General features: G+C 41.8%; 1 protein-coding gene across 4 annotated transcripts in view; it reads left to right on the top strand.

The window, feature by feature from the left end:
• Positions 1–888: 888 nt before the first annotated feature.
• Positions 889–22,669, top strand: part of B4GALT5 (beta-1,4-galactosyltransferase 5) — an 87,524-nt gene continuing 65,743 nt past the window's right edge. The window contains exons 1-2 of one of the 4 annotated variants that reach the window (XM_089897054.1): positions 7,063–14,797; positions 14,895–14,976. Coding sequence is in view for 1 of the 4 variants with exons in the window: in XM_022597438.2 (XP_022453146.1) it covers positions 1,003–1,117 (115 nt within the window). In the remaining 3 variants the exon portion in view is untranslated. Of the gene's footprint in view, positions 1,118–7,062; positions 14,977–22,669 lie in introns of those variants that run through there. The other 3 variants (XM_022597438.2, XM_089897055.1, XM_089897053.1) reach the window with 3 other exon arrangements.

Here is a 22,669-nt window from a genome sequence, read left to right as displayed (position 1 = left end):
ATATTGATAACTGTTATCATTAAGCTCCTTAGGAATCTTTGGGATATGGAAACTGCCCAGAGCTACAACCTCATCCCTGTTGCTCTCCCTGCCCCACTGGATTGTATCCATGCTGGCCTTGAGTTAAGCTGGGGTCAGATCAGGCTTTTTAACCTCAGGACCTTTGCATCTGATGTTCACTGTTTTATGTCACCCCTCAGTGAGGCCTTCCCTGACCACATTAGTCTGCCTCAAACATATTCTCCTGTTTTATTGTATTCATATCACTTATCAGTACCTGACATTATGAACTGATTTGTTTCTTTTTCTCCTCCCATTTGAATGTTATGTTCAAGAAGACAGATTTTGTCTGTTTTGTTCTATGTAGCATCCCCAGCGCCAAGAACGGTGTCTGGCATATGTCTGGCTTTCAATAAATGGTGAACTGAATGAATGAATGGAGGTGTATACCGAGCCCTCAAGCCTACAGTCCCTGCTCTTCTGTCGCAGTGGGTGGCCAGCCGAGTCAGACATTGCATACGGCCCCTTAGCTCCCAGGTTGGGGGCGTCCAAGAGCGGACCGACGGGCACTTGAGCGACGTTCCCCAAAAGCCAGGGCGGTGGCCGCGCCGGTAGAGGGGCTGTCAACATTTGGCGACTTTCCCTGCGGGCCGCTGCGCCGCCGCGGGGGCCAAACAGGGGATCGCTCTGTGAGCGCGCGCGTGCGGGTCTTTTGCGACGGTGCCCGGCGGCGCTAGCCCCGCCCAGCCCCGCCCCGCCCCGCCCCCGCGGCCCGCCCCGCCCCGCCCCGCCCCCGCCGCTGCGCTCTCTATCGGGCCGCTCAGGCCCCCGCCCGCTTCATGTGGCCCGGCCAGCGGCGGCGAGCGGCGGCTGGCGAGGCCCGGGAGGTGGCCGAGGCCCAGGCGGCGGCGGCGGCGGCGGCGGCGGCGGCCAAGGAGGCGGCGCACGGAGAGCGGCGGGAGCAGGCCCGGCCCGGCCCTCAAGCGGCCGCCTGGCTGCAGCATGCGCGTCCGCCGGGGGCTGCTGCGGCTGCCGCGCCGCTCGCTGCTCGCCGCGCTCTTCTTCTTCTCGCTCTCGTCCTCGCTGCTCTACTTCGTCTATGTGGCGCCCGGCATAGGTAGGAAGGGGGCCTGGGACCCCGGGGGTGCCTCTCTGGCCTCAAGGGGACCCCGGGAACCCCCGCCCCGCCCTGAGGGGACCCTGGCTTTCAGAAGACACCCGGCTGGGAGGCGACCCCGAGCCTGGCCCTCAGAAGACTACGGGGACTCCGGCCCGACCCTCGGGAGACCCCACGCCTGGCCCTCGGGGGGCTCCAGGACATTCCAGTACCCTGCACCCTGACGGGCTCCAGAACCCCCTCCCCCCGCCAGCCTCCCGCCCACCCCCTGCCCTCCTTTAACCCCTTCCCCGCGGGAACCCGACCATGCCTTCACACACACACATACACACACACACACACGCGCGCGCGCGCGCGCGCGTGGTGGGACGCCCCCTTTCTTGCCCTGGCCTCCCTAGAACCCCCACTTAACGCTCCTCGGCTCGAGAACTGGCGCTCTCCCTCCTCCGGGGTCTCCTCCAGCCCCGGTTCCGGGCATTCCGCGGCCCCCGAACCTCCGCGGCCCGCCCTCCCCTCCTCGCGGAGCCTCTGTGCTGGGGTCTCCAGGAGTCCCACCTTCCCGGTTCCCATCCATCCTTCCCCTCTCTTCTCCCTGGTGACTCCACCGTTTCCTGCTCTCCCTCCTACCCTTTCTTCCCTCGACTTTCCCTTGTTACATCCACCTTCAGGTCCTCCTCCCCAACACACACATTCTCCTCTTCCAAGCGGCCAGATCCCTTTCCTAGCAGGGTGGCATCCCCCACCCCCCAGGGAGGTCCACCCCCCCATTCAGTCTACGAACCCCTGAGCGTGCCACGCCTCCTCTCCATCCCCTCCCCCTGCCCCGCCTACCCCCAAGGGCACTCCCTGTCATCTCCGCTCCCTTATCTCCTATCCTTCCCCGAATCCTCACCACCCCCCTCTGGTCCTCAGGCACAGTTTCTTTCTGATTGAAGACTTGGGGAAGGGGTGCTGTCTGGGCTCTTCCTTTCTCCCCTTTCTTTCACTTCTGCCCTCTCCTAGCCTTGAGGGTAGAAGGCGGCCCTTCAGTAGTATCCTATGGGGCCGGGGGTGTGTACATTTAAATTGGTACTAGAGGAGGAGCTATGACAAGGGCCTTGGGGAAATGGTGCAGGTGGGAAGGAGCATGGAGAAAAGGTGGAATGGGGACTCATTCTTCTCAAAGGCATGTCCTTTAAAGGAAAGACAGCCCTGGAGAAACTGAACCCTGACCAAGCATAGGCTGTCTAAGAGCATAGAGCAGACATTTAGGACGTGAAGAAACATTAGAAGGAAATAACAGCATGAGGGTTAAGGTCAGAGGACATGGAGGTCAGATTTGGATTCTAATCGCTGCCCTTTATGACCTTGAGCAAGTGACTAAGCCTCACCTTTTCTCCTCTGTAAAATGGGGGTACTCATCCTAACCTCAGGGTTTTAAGGATGGAAGTAGATAAATTCCCTTTTAAAGCACTTATCATTGTACCTGATACTTAGAGAGTTTTCAAAAAAAAAAAAAAGCTATTATATGTAGGTTTCAAGAAAGAAGGGAGGGAGTAGATGGAAGGTATGTATTTGCCTGACTTGGCATCACCATGAGGCCCTAGAGAAAACCTCAGTTTAAGGTGAAAAATGATCAGAAAATGCTGTTGGGGGTGGGGCAAGGAGAGTAAATTTTGCTGTAAAAAGTCTGGATCATTTGGATGTTAGGAAAGGGTTGATGGTTTAACTCTAGGGAAATACCCTTTAGGATTGTAGTAATGATTAGTGCCATTCTCTGTTGACCTGTCAACACTGAACTAGCTGAATAGAGAAATTTCCAGATGGAGCCGGAGATTGTCTCCTGATTTTTTAAAAAAATAAATTTATTTATTTATTTATTTTTGGCTGTGTTGGGTCTTCATTACTGCGCTTGGGCTTTCTCTAGTTGCGTCAAGCGGGCTTCTCACTGCGGTGTCTTCTCTTGCTGCAGAGCACGGGCTCTTGGCGTGCGGGCTTCAGTAGTTGTGGCACGCAGGCTCAGTAGTTGTGTCTCGTGGGCTCCAGAGAGCAGGCTCAGTAGTTGTGGCACACAGGCTTAGTTGCTCTGCGGCATGTGGGATCTTCCCAGACCAGGGCTTGAACCCATGTCCTCTACATTGGCAGGCGGATTCTTAACCACTGCACCACCAGGGTAGTCCTCTCCTGATTGTTTTTTTTAAAGAGCATATTTCATTTGATGGCTAATATTGATGATTTGTAGTACAAACTAGACCTAGTTTGTACTACAAAGATAGAACAGGTAATATCCTACTGCCGTAACATTTTATGAAATGTCTTAGGAAAAACATCCCTCTGGGAAGGTGTTGTATGTGGCCTGATGGATCGGATGAGGGGATAGGAGTCTGGGCAGAATAAGAACAGGTGAGTAATTAGTGGAATTAATTGAGAAAAGAGTTCATTAGCATATTGGATATTAGGCTAATAAAAATGGGTGTGAAATGCTGGATTTGAACCTAGAGGCAGTCTTGAAGCCATAACCCCTTTTGTGAAAGTGATGGGTTTTTTCTGGTGTGGGCACATAAATAAGCTATGTCAAAATGGAAAAATATATCCCACTGGGATAGTAATCACCCTCTTGATTAGAAAGATTAGAAGCCAGATTCTAAAACAGAAATGGAACGTAACAACTTAATTAAAACTCTTCAGCAGTAGATTTTTAGGTCAGTGGAACCCCAGTGAAAGGCAATGGGCTTGGGGCTTCCCTGGTGGTGCAGTGGTTAAGAATCCGCCTGCCAATGCAGGGGACATGGGTTTGATCCCTGGTCTGGGAAGATCCCACATGCTGCGGAGCAGCTAAGCCTGTGTGCCACAACTACTGAGCCTGTGCTCTAGAGCCCGCGAGCCACAACTACTGAAGCCTGCGCACCTAGAGCCTGTGCTCTGCAACAAGAGAAGCCACCGCAATGAGAAGCCCCGCACCGCAACGAAGAGTAGCCCCCACTCCTGCAACTAGAGAAAGCCCGCGCGTAGCAACGAAGACCCAACGCAGCCAAAAATAAATAAATTAAATAAGTAAATTAAAAAAAATAATAAAGCAATGGGCTTCTACCACACTTAGATTCCTACATCACTGATAACTGAGAAAGATGCAAAGCACTTAAATATTCACTAATTTCTTCTTAAATGTGGGTCTTCTAAAGGGCAGATCTACTTAAGATTCAATTCTGTTAGTTGGAAAGGGGAGTGGTGGGAAGGATGTGAAGTGGTTTTAGAAGGATACATTGAGCAGTTTGGTGATTTTATTTATCTTGGCTTTCCTGTTTAGGAGCTTAATTTTTTAAATAATCAGCTTTGGACAGAGGGTGGCAAATCTTTTCTAAAAGTTAAGGCAGTCTAGAGAAATAGAAGGTTTTATATGCCTTGGATTATGAAGACCTTATTTGAGACAATTGTTAAAATGAGCTTAGACAATAATACTGGGTTGAACCACATGAAATTTCCATTTTTTGCAGGTCAAAACCAGTTGTATATTGGCAGTTTGATATAGCTCAATCTAATACATTTCCAAATAATGACAATCCTGTTTTCTGGCATAACGGGAAGTGTCAGACTTGTATTTCCTTCCAGGTTTAATATTTTTCCAGTCCTGCTTTTGATTTACTTTGTATACCCTGTGGCCACGCTGTGCTCTAGGGCTAAAGAGAAATCATCAACCCGAGAGTGTGTTACAGCTATATTTGGAATTATGTAGACTTGAATTTGAGATATGAGAAAAACCATGTTAGTTTTAAATGTTTTAAAGCTGCTCATGTGTAATATAGCCCAGCTACAATTTCAACCTAACTATTGTTGGTATTTTTGAGATCTAATGCTAGCTCTTAATGTTAGTGTCCCATAGTCTAACAGCAAAGGGAAATTTTCCTGGACTTGAGGGTCATCTGAAATGGAGGTAGTGGTACCATTTGGCTTAGAAAATTGGGTGTGAGGAATATTACTAAATCTGACTATAATGTGTTTGTAACAAATACAAAGTGCGCTTAGCTACTTAAATAAACCCCTGCCAATCCAGTTAAGTAATTTAAAAATATGACTTCATTGGCCATTATGTTTTTGTTATTAAATCAAAAGTAGTGTTTTATATCAGCAGTTTAAAAGTAGAAATGAAAAGGATGGGGCAGAAAGTGTGAGGGAGGTGGTGGATTTGAAAAAGGAAGAGGAAGGGAATATGGTTATAAAAATGCATACGTGGGCTTCCCTGGTGGCGCAGTGGTTGAGAGTCTGCCTGCTGATGCAGGGGACACGGGTTCGTGCCCCGGTCTGGGAAGGTCCCACATGCCACGGAGCAGCTAGGCCCGTGAGCCATGGCCTCTGAGCCTGCGCGTCCGGAGCCTGTGCTCCACAACGGGAGAGGCCACAACAGTGAGAGGCCCGCGTTACCACACACACACACACAAAAAAATGCATACGTGCCTCTTCTCTGAAGCACCCTGCCCTCCACAGCCTGAGTGATTATCATTTATTTCATCACTTGTTTTACCTGCACTGTTGAAATATCCCTATTCCTTTCAGGGTTCCGAAGAGAACTTTGAACTTATTTATGATCCTTTAACTTAAAAAAAAAAAAAAAATCTAAGAGCTCCGAGTACCTCCATGTTCCAGTCTGACCAGGTCTTTTAGAAGATAAGAGAAGTGAACTATTTACGGATGGACATACATTTGAAGGGCTGATTTTAAAAATCTTATTAACTTTATGGTGCTGTCACATGGCAAGGTTGTATAGAGGTTACTGACCTTTGCAAATTGTTTAGTTACTGATTTTGAGAGAGATGCCCGTGCATGGTTAGAGGCAGTAGTCTATATACTGGTGAAATTTTATTAAAGTTCCACTATTTAAATTAATTTTTCTTTTGTCTTGATTATTGAGGAAAGGAAATGGGGAATGATTTTTCCCTTTTGGCCTGCTTAGTTCCAAGAAAAGTTTGATTCATGGCTGGCTTTTGGAAGACAGGAATCAGTAATTCTAATCCCACCTGATTTGACCAAATGACCTTGAGCAAATCACTTGATTCTCTGATATTATACTTGGCCAGAAAACAAAGCTGCTTGAAAAACTAGAACTGCATCTTAGCCAAACTTTTAGTAAGAAGTTTTTTTTTTTTTATCTTTATTGGAGTATAATTGCTTTACAATGGTGTGTTAGTTTCTGCTTTATAACGAAGTGAATCAGTTATACATATACATATGTTCCCTTCCCTCTTGTGTCTCCCTCCCTCCCACCCTCCCTATCCCACCCCTCTAGGTGGTCACAGAGCACCGAGTTGATCTCCCTGTGCTATGCGGCTGCTTCCCACTAGCTATCTTTTTTTTTTTTTTGCGGTACGCGAGCCTCTCACTGTTGTGGCCTCTCCCGTTGCGGAGCACAGGCTCCGGACACGCAGGCTCAGTGGTCATGGCTCACGGGCCCACCCGCTCCGCGGCATGTGGGATCTTCCTGGACCGGGGCACGAACCTGCGTCCCCTGCATCGGCAGGCGGACTCTCAACCACTGCGCCACCAGGGAAGCCCTAGCTATCTATTTTGCATTTGGTAGTGTATATATGTCCATGCCACTCTCTCGCTTTGTCACAGCTTACCCTTCCCCGTCCCCATATCGTCAAGTCCATTCTCTAGTAGGTCTGTGTCTTTATTCCTGTCTTACTCCTAGGTTCTTCATGACATTTTTTTCCCTTAAATTCCATATATATGTGTTAGCATAGTCAGAAGTTTTTATGTATAGAAAGTTGATAATTCATTCACATCCTATGCAAATTTTGGACCTAAGATTTTAGATAAGATACATGTTTTAAATAACTGAATGCAACTTTCTCTAATAACCCCAGGAAAATTTCAGATTCCCCCCTTGTTTTAAATATATATATATGTGTATATATATATATATATATTTATTTTTTTTTTTGGGTTGCGTTGGGTCTTTGTTGCTGCGCGGGGGCTTTCTCTAGTTGCGGCGAGCGGGGGCTACTGTTCGTTGTGGTGCGCGGGCTTCTCATTGCAGTGGCTTCTCTTGTTGCGGAGCACGGGCTCTAGGCGCGCAGGCTCGGTAATTGTGGTAGTTGTGGCTCATGGGCTTAGTTGCTCCGCGGCATGTGGGATCTTCCCAGGCCAGGGCTCAAACCCGTGTCCCCTGCATTTGGCAGGCGGATTCTTAACCACTGTGCCACCAGGGAAGTCCCATCCCCCCCCCCCTTGTTAAGTGTAGTATGAAAACAGCCTTTTTGTTGTTGTTCCTCACATGAAAGTGTCCTCTAAATGCTTCAGTGCACTTAGTTTCTGAGCTTTTCTGGAGTGAAATACGTCATATTGTGAATGTGGGTTATTTTATTTTAGAAAATTAAAAAGCCTTCCCCTGTTTAAGGACCCCCTTCTCCCCACGTGTGCCTGTACAGACTCACTCACTCACTCAGATGTTTCCTTTGAGTATTGCATCGTGTCAGTCTTCTTAGAAGGAAACCATATTTGGAGAACAGATTGAAGTTATAAAACTAAACAGCACCACTTTTGACCAGTATTTTGGTGATGTTTTATGTCCTTTCTGCCGCAGTTTGCTATGTCGGAAACAAAGTCTTGGGTTTGGAATTGAAGTCTCTTAACAATGAAAATGGTCTTGGACAGTCTTTGGAAGCAGCCGTTCGGCCAGTATCAGTTGTTGTTCCAGGGCATCGCTACTCTAGCCAGTAGATAATTCTGCTCCCAACCCTGACATTTTCCCCCAGAGCTTGACAGGCCAGTGAGAGCAGCGTATAACATCGCCAGGAAGGAGGGTCTTCTTGTGTTGCCATGACTCTTTAGAGCTCTTTAAGAGAGGAGAAAGCCGTAGAAGCCAAAGTGCTACTGACTTACTTGCTTCCCTAATTTTGCAGCGTTTTAGATCATGGAAGATACGTTGTACACATCCAACTATATAAGCAAACAGAACTTTAGTAAGCAAGAAGTAGGCAATGTGATGCTGCAAAGGCCTGTCAAAGAACTAGAGAAAACTAGTGGTTAACATTGGTCAAGATAAAGGTTAATCAGAAGCAAACAGATTGGGTGTTGGCTTAGAAGAAGTTAAAGGAGTTATCGTGAGAAGAGGCAGGCCTGTGTGTACTATTAGTGAAAGGACAGTTATTCTTTAGTTTCTAATACTAGCTAAATAAGAGTATGCCTTCCTTTGCACACTGTGTATTTTTGTAGAAAGCTGTGAGAAAATTAAAGGAATTTAAGATCTGTGGGTCAATAATAATCCAGTATTTGAGCGTCTTCCTGTCATGTTACCAGCTATGGGAGATATTTGGATCCTAGACTTTTGACTGCTGCTTTCATTTTACAGATGATTGTATAAGCCCAGGTTGAGTCATTAACTTGCCCAAAGTTGAGAATTACAAAATAGCTGTAAAAATAAATAAATAAGATAAAATACCTCTGCAGCATATACTATATGGTTGAAAATACAAGATTAATCGTAAGAAATAACTAGAGAAAATAGTATGTAGTCAATTGCTGACTTGTATGATACTGGTCCTTAATGAGGTGAGAGATTCGGACACAGGCACTCATTCCTTTATTCAATAGGTAGTTGTTTTGGAGTGCCTCCTCTTGTCAGATACTCTTTTGGGTATCGGGCAATCTAGAAATGAGTAAGGCAGAATGTTTCTGCCATCCTGGTGATTTCATTCTAGTGGGACGTTTTTGCCCTTTGTGGTGTTTTAATTCTGATGGGGAGACAGCCAATATACAATATAATTTCAGACAGTGGTAGGAGTGACTGAGGGTCCATTTATTTATTTATTTATTTATTTATATTATTTTATTTATTTATTTTTGGCTGTGTTGGGTCTTTGTGGCCGCGCACTGGCTTCCTCTAGTTCTGGCGAGTGGGGGCTACTCTTCGTAGTGGTGCGCGGGCTTCTCATTGCGGTGGCTTCTCTTGTTGTGGAGCATGGGCTCTAGGTGCGCGGGCTTCAGTAGTTGTGGTGCATGGGCTCAGTAGTTGCGGCACGCAGGCCCTAGAGCACATGGGCTTCAGTAGTTGTGGTGTGCAGGCTCAGTAGTTGGGGCCCTCACGGGCTTAGTTGTTCCACGGCATGTGGGACCTTCCCAGACCAGGGCTCAAACCCGTGTCCCCTGCATTTGCAGGCAGATTCTCAACCACTGCGCCACCAGGGTAGTCCCTGAGGGTCTGTTTTAGACAGGGTGGTTAGGGAAGGCTTCATTAATGAGGTGATATTTGACTTGAAGGGGTAGAACAGGTCACAGGTCTGGGGACTGGGATGGTGATGGGCGTGTCAAGCATACGTGAAGGTCTTGAGGCAGAAATGCACTTGAGGGAAGGTTGACTGGATTTTTATAAGTGAGAAATGGTAGGAAATGAGCTTAGAAAGATGGTAGGGGTCAGGCCTTGTAGGACCCTATAGGCCATGGTAAGGGCTGTAGGATAGGAGTGAACATTAACTTAGAAATCAGCCAGATCTGGGTTTGAATCAACTCTGACTGAGCGGGCACACTATTTTCAATTTTCTTATCTGCCCAGTGGAGGATACCATCTTTCTCAGGGTCGTTGTGAGAATTGAGTGGAATATGCCTTTAAGAGGGCTTAGCACAGAGCTTGACACAAAGCTCCATATGTTAATAATTATTATTTATAACCATAGGAGATGTCCTCTTGGCCTAATGCTAGTGCTAAACTGAGAGGAGGATTGAGCTCCAGTCCAGCTTTACCAATAACTAGATGGAAACCTTTACTTCAGTTTTCTCATCTGTAAAATAAAGCAATGGACTAAAGTACAGATTCTAGGGTCGCTCTCAGATCTGAAGTTCCATGATTCTGAGCAAGTGTGAGTTGAACCTTGAAGGAGAAGAAGGAATAATGAGTTCTGTCAAGTAAAGACACCCCATTAAAAAAAATTCAGATCTCCCATTCACTTAGTTTCCCACCTTTAGTGAAATACTGAGCCATGGATTCTGTGAAGTGTCAGTGTATAACCATCAGACTTAACAGTTTCACTCTGTAGGGTGAATGGAGAAATTCAGACTGTGCAATGCTATTGTTTGAGGACATTTGCCCTAAAAATGAGGCAGACGTAGAATGTCTGCCCTGAAGTCTGTCTTTGAAATCATTGTGTCAAAGAAAAAACAACAAAAAGAAGTTTGTGTTGTCTTGGTCAAAGGAAGAATACTAAAAGAATTTTATGGAAATATCTTTGGGATGTTAAGACTTTTTTTTTTTCCTCTTTTCTCTGCTTTTTGTCCCCTGGGTAATCCTTTTAAGTTTTAATCTGCTAAATCAGTCTTTACCTCTAGCCTCACACTTTTGCTTTTAAGCATGAAATAGAGCCCTGGACTCATTAGCTCCTGCCCCATCTTCATTCCTCTAGGTAATTGGATGTTAAATGAGAAATGAATATTACATTTTGACCCAGTAATTCTTTTTTTATTTTAACATCTTTATTGGAATATAATTGCTTTACAATGGTGTGTTAGTTTCTGGTTTATAACAAAGTGAATCAGCTATACATATACACATATCCCCATATCTCCTCCCTCTTGCCTCTCCCTCCCACCCTCCCTAACCCACCCATCTAGGTGGTCACAAAGCACCGAATTGATCTCCCTCATCTCGCTGTGCTATGCGGCTGCTTCTCACTAGCTATTTTACATTTGGTAGTATATGTATGTCCATGCCACTCTCTCACTTCATTGCAGCTTACCCTTCCCCCTCCCTGTGTCCTCAAGTCCATTCTCTACGTCTGCATCTTTATTCCTGTCCTGCCCCTAGGTTCTTCAGAACCTTTTTTTTTTTTTTTAGATTCCATATATATGTGTTAGCGTACGGTATTTATTTTTCTCTTTCTGACTTACTTCACTCTGTATGACAGTCTCTAGGTCCATCCACCTCACTATAAATAACTCAATTTCACTTCTTTTTATGACTGAGTAATATTCCATTGTATATATGTGCCACATCTTTTTTATCCGTTCATCTGTCGATGGACACTTCGGTTGCTTCCATGTCCTGGCTATTGTAAATAGAGCTGCAATGAACATCGTGGTACATGACTCTTTTTGAATTATGGTTTTCTCACGGTACAGTAATTCTTTTTAATATTGTGGCTTATATAGAAGAGCATTCATACCTCCTCTACTGATCCCATGAATCCAGTGTTTTCCCAAGCCTGGGAATCACATTGAATAATTTAAAGTGCTGTCTCTTCTTAGATTCCCTCCCCCCACCCCTTTTGTTAGTTTGAGTAATTATTAGACTATAAGTATTGTTCCGCCTCCTTCCCAGGTTACAAAGATAGCCAGGTACTTTGCAATGACTAGAAGGGAAGCTGGGCATTGTTTCTGAGGTACCTTAGTTACCATCATCAATTATGAACAGTTCTCTGAGGCTTATTAGTGGCATAATTATGATTATGAAAAATGTTGTGGAGTGACACGTACAGGGAAGTGTAGATTGTAGGAAAGCTCAGTGTTGTGTTTTAAAACTTAAATTAGAGGTGTGCTAGTGAGCACAGCTGTTTATTATTTTTATTAAAGAGCTGTAAAACATTTAAATACCAGTAAAGAGGGAACTTTTTTCACCATCTAAAAGTGTGATTAATAGTCATTTAAACTTTTTGCTTAACTCTCGTGTGTTGAACAACTGTATGCTTGGAAAAATGGAAAAGCAGGAGTATTTCTTTTACTCGTAGAACTAGTTGCCCCGTTTTGAGGAGTTGTGCTTTTAGGCACTAAGCCTAAATTATACTCATGATTGTAGTGTATGTGTTTTCAGATTGGTAGACCATTGGCTTTTGAAGGCTAGAAAATAGTATTTTCCTAAATGCTGTGTTGGGGTCATGTTTGTGTAGTTAAAAAAAAAATCCTTTCTTCCATTGCAGAAAAATGAAAACATTGCCAACTTAGGGAAGTTAAACCAGATGGATCAGAGATGATAGTAGACTGACTTTAGGGTTCTTGATGTACTTATTATGAATCTTTATATTTTAAATAAAACCATTTAATCGTTTAACTTTTAAAGAAAAACTCATTTTATCCATATCATCATAATCTATAGAGTAATGATAGGGGAGTTCTCTGCGTTGTAATGTCCTTTTGCCTAGCACGTTATATGCACTTAAATATTTATTGAAATGAATGAAGAAACTATTGCCTGGTCAAGCTAGCCTCTTTGTTGTTGGATTGCATTTAATCTGGGGGAAGGATTGCTTCTTCTGTTAATCCTGATTTTGAAGTGATTTTGAATTCATTTTGCCCAAAACTACTTTGTCTTTTTTTCCCCTATTTCTTTGTGGTAAAATATTTATAGCATGAAATTTGCCATGTATTTTGGTAATTTAAATGTGCAACTCAGTGGCATTAATTACATTCACAATGTTTTGCAACCATTACAGCTATTTCCAAAAATTTCTTTTGCCCCAAACAGAAAGTGTCTTCCCATTAAGCAGTAACTCCCCATCCATCACCCGCCCCCCAACAACTGCTAATCTACTTTCCATCCTGTAAGTTTGACTGCTCTAGGTACCTCATATAAGTGTAATCATACAATGTTTGTCCTTTTGTGTCTGCTCTATTTCACTTAGCAAAATGTTTCCAGGGTTCATTCATGTCATAGCATGTGTCAGAACTGTATTCTTTTTATGGATGAATAATATTCTATCTTGTATATACCACACTTTTTCTCATCTGTTGATGAACACTTGAGTTGCTTCTACCTTTTGGCTGTTGTAAATAGTGCTGCTGTGAATGTTGGCATACAATTATCTGTTTGAGTCCCTGCTTTCAATTCTTTGGGTATTTACCTGGAAGTGGAATTGCTAGGTCATATGGTAATTCTGTTTAATTTTTTGAGGAATTGCCAGACTTTCCACAGTGGCTGCACCATTTTACATTCTCACCAGCAACATATTCCACATCCTTGCAGCCAACACTTATTTTCTGAGTGTGTGTGTTTTTTTTAAAGTGTAGGCATCCTCGTAGGTGTGAAATGGTAGCTCATTGTGGTCTTGGTTTGCATTTCCTTAATGACTAATGAGGTGGAGCATATTTTCATATGTTTATTGGCTATTTGTGTATCTTGTTTAGAGAACTGTCTATTCAGGTTCCTTTGCCCTTTTTAAATTGGATTGTCGTTGTTAAGAGATCTTTATATTTTTTGAATATTAAACCACTACCAGATATATATGATTTGCAAGTATTTTCTCCCATCCTATGGGTTGTCTTTTCACTCTCTTGGTAGGGTCCTTTGATGCGCAAAAGCTTTTGACTTTAACGAGGTTCAATTTATTTATATTTTTCTTTTGTTTGTACTTTTTTTTTTTGCTGTACGCGGGCCTCTCACTGTTGTGGCCTCTCCGTTGCGGAGCACAGGCTCCGGATGCGCAGGCTCAGTGGCCATGGCTCACGGGCCCAGCCGCTCCGCAGCATGTGGGATCTTCCCGGACTAGGGCACCAACCCGTGTCCCCTGCATCGGCAGGCGGACTCTCAACCACTGCGCCACCAGGGAAGCCCCTTTTGTTTGTACTTTAAAAAATATACTACTTGGTAAGTTTTTGACTGAACTTTTGCTCCCTACATTGTAGTCGTTTACTTTTTCTGCCCGTGAAAGTTTTCCCTAAGTTACTGATAGGCATATCTTACACAAGCTATTATTGAGCTGATTTCTGAGAAGCAGGAGGCAAGGTTTTTTGGTTTATCTTTCTCTTACTTGTTTAAGTTTGATGCTGGTTTCTTGATTTCTTTTTTTAAAAATTTATTTATTTATTTTTGGCTGCATTGGGTTTTCGTTCCTGTGCACCAGCTTTCTCTAGTTGCGGGGAGTGGGGGCTACTCTTCGTTGTGGCTCGCGGGGCTTCAGTAGTTGTGGCTTGTGAGCTCAGTAGTTGTGGCTCACGAGCTCTAGAGCACAGGCTCAGTAGTTGTGGCACACGGGCTTAGTTGCTTCGCAGCATGTGGGATCTTCCTGGACCAGGGCTCGAACCCGTGTCCCCTGCGTTGGCAGGTAGATTCTTAACCACTGAGCCACCGGCGAAGCCCTGATTCTTGGTCTTTAAAATGGTTACTCTCTTTGCCAAACTTGACATGCTCTGCAGATGCCATTAAATATTTCAAGTGTTTGAAGAGTCCAAATCTTATTGATGTCTTTGTTGATTATTTTGTTCAGTAGGACTGAAATGTAACTTAAATTTAAATGTTTTCTGTTTCTAATTGCAGTTCTCTGAAAGTCCACGTAAGACAGGGCCAGAAGTTGGCACACCAAATTTTTGTTGGGGACAATACAGTTTACTGATTAAACATATGATATAGAAGAGAAATGTAGAAAATATTATAGATTGATGAATATGTCCATGAAACACTGGACTTATTTTTTTTTTCCATACAGAAATGAAAGTATACGATGATTTTGAAGATAGGGAAAAGTATATATCACTTGGCATTTTGTTAGCCTCAAATCTCCATTAACCAGCACCTTTTATGTTTTGCTGTTTAATCAGTGGTGATACTTAGAACGTAGACCCGGATGCATGACTTTGAGTTTGGTGTTAAGTATGATTTTTTTCCTTCTGATTGTTTGAAACAGAGCACTCTGTTTCCCCTACCTCCCCAGGCCGCCACAGGCACAGGATGGCAGGTAGAGATGAGGAACAGCTTTGCTGAGATGGTGCCTGGCTGACTAGGAGGTGTGTGATGTGAACACAGGATTTGTTTTTTCCCTTTATAACATTTTTTAATTTTTTAAAATTATTTTATAACATTTTCCCTTTATAACATTATCAGAAAGTGAAGAGAACGTTAAAGAACGAGGAAACAGAAAAGTCTAACGTGTAAAAACCTGCTGGACTTCTGCATCTGTGACATGGTAAAATTTGGCACTTTGATTTTTTTTTTTTTCCTGGTATCAGCTGAATTTCAAATGTATTTATCTAAATGTGAGTGATAATGGTAGTGATTAAAGACAGGTGGGTACTTAGAAAATGTTTGTGCTTTGGGGCCTGTGATAAAAGAAAAGATTTACAGACTTGCCTTTGCATTTGCCTGTTTTGGCTGTTTTCTTAGAGCTAACTTAATCTTTATGTGTTAAACCCTTAGAGTGTGCTAGGTTTGGGGGTACAGTGATGGATGATGTGGACACCGTACCTCTGTTATTTTTTAAGTCTTCAGCAAGGGAGCATGGCTTCATTTTAGTAAAAAATTTTCAGAATTTTGAGTGATTTTATATCCCCAGAAGATGTGTTTAATTGAGGGTCAGTTCAGTTGATGTTAACGTGCCTTAATTGCCAGGAATAACAGTGAATGTATTTTAATTGTAGACATTTAAGACAGCAAAAAAATTTTAAAGAAATTCTTGAAGAGTCATTTAGTTTAATTTTTTACCCCACTGGGCCCATTGGCTGTACATGTTCTTGGTGGTATTCATATTTACATGAATGTTTTTGCTGTTTATCTCCTGAACAGAGTCATGGCAATGGTGGTGAACAGTGACCTGAAGTTTCTTAGTAACATAGATGCTCTCTGGACCAGTGGCGGAAGGATGCATTTAGATGCCGAGGCCTCTTCCCTTCTACCTGGAAGAGTATCTGTCTTAGAATAGAGGTCTGGCACTGAGCAGGTGCTCAGAGAGCATTTGTCAGACAGGATCAGTCTGTCTTCTACCCTTCAGTGGCTTTCATTGCTTTTAGGATAAAGTTCAGATTACTTATTGTAGTTTATAAGAATTTTTGTGATCTGACCTCTACCTCCCTCTCCAGCTTCATTTATGCCACTTCTCTACCTCCAGACACATGGGCCTCCCCACCTGGTTTCCAGCATAGACTAGGCTCTATCCTTAAGCTTTTCACTAGCTAACTCAAATATCCCTGCCCATCCTCAGACCTCTAAATCAGTGGCAAATGCATGGGCCTCATTTCTTTTTTTTTTTTGCGGGCCTCTCACTGCTGTGGCCTCTCCCGTTGCGGAGCACAGGCTCCGGACGCGCAGGCTCAGTGGCCATGGCTCATGGGCCCAGCCGCACCGTGGCATGTGGGATCTTCCCGGACCGGGACACGAACCCGTGTCCCCTGCATCGGCAGGCGGACTCAACCACTGCGCCACCAGGGAAGCCCCAAGGGCCTCATTTCTTGTTCATTGTTGTATCCCTGCCTGGAACGCTGGTCTGGCACACTGTAGGTGCTCAATGAATATTTATTTGTTAAATCAGGGAAGTAAGGTGGAGGTGGACAGATCTGAGGTCCTGAAAAGTACAACTAGCCAATTCCCTGCTCATTTGGGTATGTTGAAGGTTGCTGTGCTAACTGCTAGGACTTCAAGGTGAAGAACTAAAAAGGATCAAATAAAAACACAATGGATTTGTAAAAATATTAATTGTAATTGAAAGTATGATTCCTAGCTCAGTCTCAGATTAATTATGTCCAATCCAGTCAGATGTTTGGTTTTGTGGGGGCCTGGTTTGGTGGGCAGATGACAAGTAGGAATTTTAAAGTTTTACCCATTTAAGATTCAACATGGATTTTAACCCTTTTAAGTGCTTTTTGTATCTTACATAGTATGTGTATGATAATGCTTTGAAATTGCAGATCACAAATGAATGTATTAATGGTTAGTCTTGTTCCTCAACTTGAAATCTAGATGAAAAAATTGATAAACAAGGAATTCCCTGGCAGTTCAGTGGTTAGGACTCGGGGCTTTCACTGCTGTGGGCCCAGGTTCAATACCTGGTTGGGGAACTAAGATCCTACAAGCCGTGTGGGGTGGCCAAAAAAATAAATAAATAAAAATAAAATAAAAATTAATAAACATGAAAACCCTCAGTCCTGATTTAGGGAGAAGTAGGTACCAGTTCTTATATATTGCTAGGAACATTGTTTCTAATTTTTAATTAGACACATATTTAGGTTAATGGTTTTGGTGTTTTCAAATTTATGATAAAAGCTATACTTTTATGTCTTGAATATGCTTGTCAGTCTTTAATTTGAGAGGTAGTCTTTGCCTAGGAAATGAGAAATTGTTGTATATTTTACTTCTTCCAAAGAGCAAAGAGGAAGAAACAAATTCTGGAATTGGAAGTCCATATGGATGGTATGGAAAGTAAGTCTGTTATTCATAAACAGCTAGTCTCTTGTGCTCTACGCTGTTGGATGGAAGGTGGAAATAACCTTGCCTCTGTTGCTGAGATTATTTTTGAGCTGACTCGTGCTAGGCTGGCACCCATCAATTGCTTTGTCTGGAAGGGACAACTGGAATCCTTCATTTTGTGTATGTGTGTGTGAATGTGAGTGGGAGGAAGTGAAATGTTTGGTTTTGGTATTGGCTTGATTTTTCTGTTTCATTGTTGACTTGGCATGCCTGGCTTTTTCATTCTGCTTTTAAGTATTCAGAAATCTTAAGATATGTGTGAATTAGAAGATTTGGATTTATTTGAATTTCATTTGGCACTATGGGAAATTAGCTTTAGGTAAGAGCTACTTTTTGGGTTGGCTTTATGTTAAAGATAATTTTTTCCCTTAATTATTTTATTTTATTATAGAAAATTTCAAACACAAAAGTAGAGTGAATAGTATACTGGACTCCCATGAACAAAGGTATTTTGATATGACCTTTATATTTGTGAAAAATATAAATGTGAAAGGGCACAAAGACAGCCCCCATTCCCCCCACAAAACAAAACAAAAGTACAAGCTTAGGCTAATTAATAACCTGTATTTTTAAAACCTTTGGATAATTGGATTTCATTTTTGTTCAGATGTTTTGCTGATCCATTTACCTCAATGAGAGTTTCTTAATATGTCAAAAGGGAAGACTAAAAGTATATAAACATAGGCTTATTGTGAGGATTAAAGGAGAGAGTATTTGTCAGATGTTTCCATGGCTTGGTACCAGTTAGATGCTCAACAGGTAAATGTCTCCTTGCCCTTTCACAGTTCCTCAATCACAGTGCTCAGTTGGAGTAGAGAGGGGAAGGGACACGTGGATGAACTGGTACACGGTAGAGAGTTGATTACGGTGAAGTTTCCAGAGGATTTATTTATTTTTTCTATTACCCTGTCCTTCATTTGAACCCTTGAAGTTTAGAGCTGGAAAAACAAGGGTCAGATGTTTGCCAAGAATAAACCTTTCTGTACTGTAGTGGTACCTCGAAGGCACTCCTTAGCTTGAGGAGCAGGTGCTCTGGCTGAGGATGCTGAAGTCTCCGAGGTGCCCTGGGAGCAGATGATCACTGCTCGAGTGTGTAACACCTGTGTTCTTTTGCTTCTCTTGGCCTATTTTTCTGAGAATATATTGCTGAATTCTGTCACGATTTACATCAGCTTTGACCAAAGCCAAGTGCTAAGCTTGCAAGGGAAAGAATGGCAAAAATACCTCTTTTAGGATCTGTGTTGGCACAGATTTTTTGCTTTGTGTTTAGTAACAAGTGAACAACAACACTGATTTAATTTTAGTATTATTAGTTATATTAATTTATTAGTTCTATAATTAAAAAAGTAAAACAGTCTGCATAGATTGAAGCTATAGTTTCGGGTTGTATGTGTGAAAAACTGACTGTCTCCGTTGTGAATTTTGAACAAACTTACCAGTAGATTATTTATGTAAGCTTGTGTCATCAGAAGCATTCCAGAATGAATCATGTTTAGTTAGGATCTAACAAATGTTACCACCCTTGTTCTGTTAAGCAATATTTTTAAACTATTAAATCAACTTTAAGGATAATAAAGGAAATGACAGTAACTTATTCATAATCATCTTTTCCTCACAGGTGTTTCCATTTCATTGTTTCCTTCTCATCTTTGTATACACACACAGATATTTGAAAGTTTTGTACCTTAGGAATTGCTAGGCTGAGAGAATTGATGCTATAAGGGTGGCAGCAATTTAGTAAATGCTGTGAGTGTTTGATTTGGAATAATCTTGTACAGTCTTTTTGCTGTAACATCTTTTCCTGGTTAGTTCTGTTCTCTTCACTATAACTAAACATTGTGTCTGTTTTTTTTGAATTTTATTTTATTTATTTTTATACAGCAGGTTCTTATTAGTTATCTGTTTTATACACATCAGTGTATATATGTCAATCCCAATCTCCCAATTCATCCCACTGCCACCACCACCACCTTCCCCCCTTGGTGTCCATACGTTTGTTCTCTACATCTGTGTCTCTATTTCTGCCTTGCAAACCAGTTCATCTGTACCATTTTTCTAGATTCCACATATATGTTAATATACGGTATTTGTTTTTCTCTTTCTGACTTACTTCACTCTGTATGACAGTCTCTAGATCCATCAATTTCATTCCTTTTTATGGCTGAGTAATATTCCATTTTATATATGTGCCACATCTTCTTTATCCATTTGTCTGTCGATGGGCATTTAGGTTGCTTCCATGACCTGGTTATTGTAAATAGTGCTGCAGTGAACATTGGGGTGCATGTATCTTTTTGAATTATGGTTTTCTCTGGGTATATGCCCAGTGGTGGGATTGCTGGGTCATATGGTAATTCTATTTTTAGTTTTTTAAGGAACCTCCATACTGTTCTCCATAGTGGCTGTATCAATTTACATTCCCACCAGCAGTGCAAGAGGGTTCCCTTTTCTCCACACCCTCTCCAGCATTTGTTGTTTTGTAGATTTTCTGATGATGCCCATTCTAACCGGTATGAGGTGATACCTCATTGTAGTTTTGATTTGCATTTATCTAATAACTAGTGATGTTGAGCAGCTTTTCATGTGCTTCTTGGCCATCTATATGTCTTTTTTGGAGAAATGTCTATTTAGGTCTTCTGCCCATTTTTGGATTGGGTTGTTTGTTCTAGTTCTTTAAAAATGCCATTGGTAATTTGATAGGGATTGCACTGAATCTGTAGATTGCTTTGGGTGGTATAGTCATTTTCACAATATTGATTCTTCCAATCCAAGAACATGGTATATCTCTCCATCTATTTGTGCCTTCTTTGATTTCTTTCATCAGTGCCTTATAGTTTTCTGAGTACAGGTCTTTTACCACCTTAGGTAGGTTTATTCCTAGGTATTTTATTCTTTTTGTTGCAGTGGTGAATGGGATTGTTTCCTTAATTTCTCTATCTGATCTTTTGTTGTTAGTGTATAGGAATGTAAGAGATTTCTGTGCATTAATTTTGTATCCTACAACTTTGCCAGATTTATTGATTAGCTCTAGTAGTTTTCTGGTGGCATCTTTAGGATTCTCTATGTATAGTATCATAGCATCTGCAAACAGTGACAGTTTTACTTCTTTTCCAATTTGTATTCCTTTTATTTCTTTTTCTTCCCTGATTGCCATGGCTAGAACTTCCAAAACTATGTTGAATAATAGTGGTGAGAGTGGACATCCTTGTCTTGTTCCTGATCTCAGAAGAAATGCTTTCAGTTTTTCACCATTGAGAATGATGTTTGCTGTGGGTTTGTCATATATGGCCTTTATTATGTTGAGGTTGTTTCCCTCTATGCCCACTTTCTGGAGAGTTTTTATCATAAATGGGTGTTGAATTTTATCAGAAGCTTTTTCTGCATCTATTGAGATGATCGTGTGGTTTTTCTTCTTCAATTTGTTAATATGGTGTATCACATTGATTGATTTGCGTGTATTGAAGAATCCTTGCATCCCTGGGATAAATCCCACTTGATCATGGTGTATGATCCTTTTAATGTGTTGTTGGATTCTGTTTGCTAGTATTTTGTTGAGGATTTTTGCATCTATATTCATCTGTGATAATTGGTCTGTAATTTTCTCTTTTTGTAGTATCTCTGTCTGGTTTTGGTATCAGGGTGATGGTGGCCTCGTAGAATGAGTTTGGGAGTGTTCCTTCCTCTGCAATAATTTGGAAGAGTTTGAGAAGGATGGGTGTTAGCTCTTCTCTAAATGTTTGATAGAATTCACCTGTGAAGCCATCTGGTCCTGGACTTTTGTTTGTTGGAAGATTTTTAATCACAGTTTCAGTTTCATTACTTGTGATTAGTCTGTTCATATTTTCTATTTCTTCCTGGTTCAGTCTTGGAAGCTTGTACCTTTCTAAGAATTTGTCTATTTCTTCCAGGTTGTCCATTTTATTGGCATAGAGTTGCTTGTAGTAGTCTCTTAGGATGTTTTGTATTTCTGCGGTGTCCGTTGTAACTTCTCCTTTTTCACTTCTAATTTTATTGATTTGAGTCCTCTCCCTCTTTTTCTTGATGAGTCTGGCTAAAGGTTTATCAATTTTGTTTATCTTTTCAAAGAACCAGCTTTTAGTTTTATTGATCTTTGCTATTGTTTTCTTCGTTTCTATTTCATTTATTTCTGCTCTGATCTTTATGATTTCTTTCCTTCTACTGACTTTGGGTTTTGTTTTGTTCTTCTTTCTCTACTTCCTTTAGGTGTAAGTTTAGATTGTTTAATTGAGATTTTTCTTGTTTCTTGAGGTAGGATTGTATTGCTATAAACATCCCTCTTAGAACTGCTTTTGCTGCATCCCATAGGTTTTGGATCGTCGTGTTTTTATTGTCACTTGTCTCTAGGTATGTTTTGATTTCCTCTTTGATTTCTTCAGGTGTCTCTTGGTTATTTAATAATGTATTGTTTAGCTTCATGTGTTTGTGTTTTTTACGTTTTTTTCTTTGTAATTGATTTCTAATCTCATAGTGTTGTGGTCGGAAAAGATGCTTGATATGATTTCAGTTTTCTTAAATTTACCGAGGCTTGATTTGTGACTCAAGATGTTCTTTGTGCACTTGAGAAGAAAGTGTAATCTGCTGTTTTTGGATGGAATGTCCTATAAATATCAATTAAACATATCTGGTCTATTGTGTCATTTAAAGGTTGTGTTTCCTTATTAATTATCTGTCTGGATGATCTGTCCATTGGTGTGAGGTGTTAAAGTTCCCCAGTATTATTGTGTTACTGTTGATTTCCTCTTTTATAGCTGTTAGCAGTTGCCTTATGTATTGAGGTGCTCCTATTTTGGGTGCATATATATTTATAATTGTTTTCTCTTCTTGGATTGATCCCTTGATGGTTATGTGGTGTCCTTGTCTCTTGTAACATTCTTTATTTTAAAGTCTATTTTATCTGATATGAGTATTGCTGCTCCAGCTTTCTTTTGATCCGTTTGCATGGAATATCTTTTTCCATCCCCTCACTTTCAGTCTGTATGTGTCCCTAGGTCTGAATGGGGTCTCTTGTAGACAGTGTATATATGGGTCTTGTTTTTGTCCATTCAGGGAGCCTGTGTCTTTTGGTTGGAGCATTTAATCCATTCACGTTTAAGGTAATTATCGCTATGTATGTTCCTATTACCATTTTCTTAATTGTTATGGGTTTGTTTTTGTAGGTCCTTTTCTTTTGTTGTGTTTCCCACTTAGAGAAGTTCCTTTAGCATTTGTTGTAGAGCTGGTTTTGTGGTGCTGAATTCTCTTAGCTTTTGTTTGTCTGTAAAGCTTTTGATTTCTCCTTCGAATCCGAATGAGATCCTTGCTGGGTAGAGTAATCTTGGTTGTAGGTTCTTTCCTTTCATCACTTTAAATATATCATGCCACTCCCTTCTGGCTTGTAGCGTTTCTGCTGAGAAATCAGC

This window comes from Delphinapterus leucas, chromosome 15, assembly GCF_059928025.1.
Source record: "Delphinapterus leucas isolate spDelLeu-1000000601 "Yukka" chromosome 15, BTC_Dleu_Yukka2, whole genome shotgun sequence".
Lineage (NCBI taxonomy): Eukaryota > Metazoa > Chordata > Mammalia > Artiodactyla > Monodontidae > Delphinapterus > Delphinapterus leucas.
Note: the sequence above shows the minus strand (reverse complement) of the source record. Positions and strands in the feature narration are given on the sequence as shown.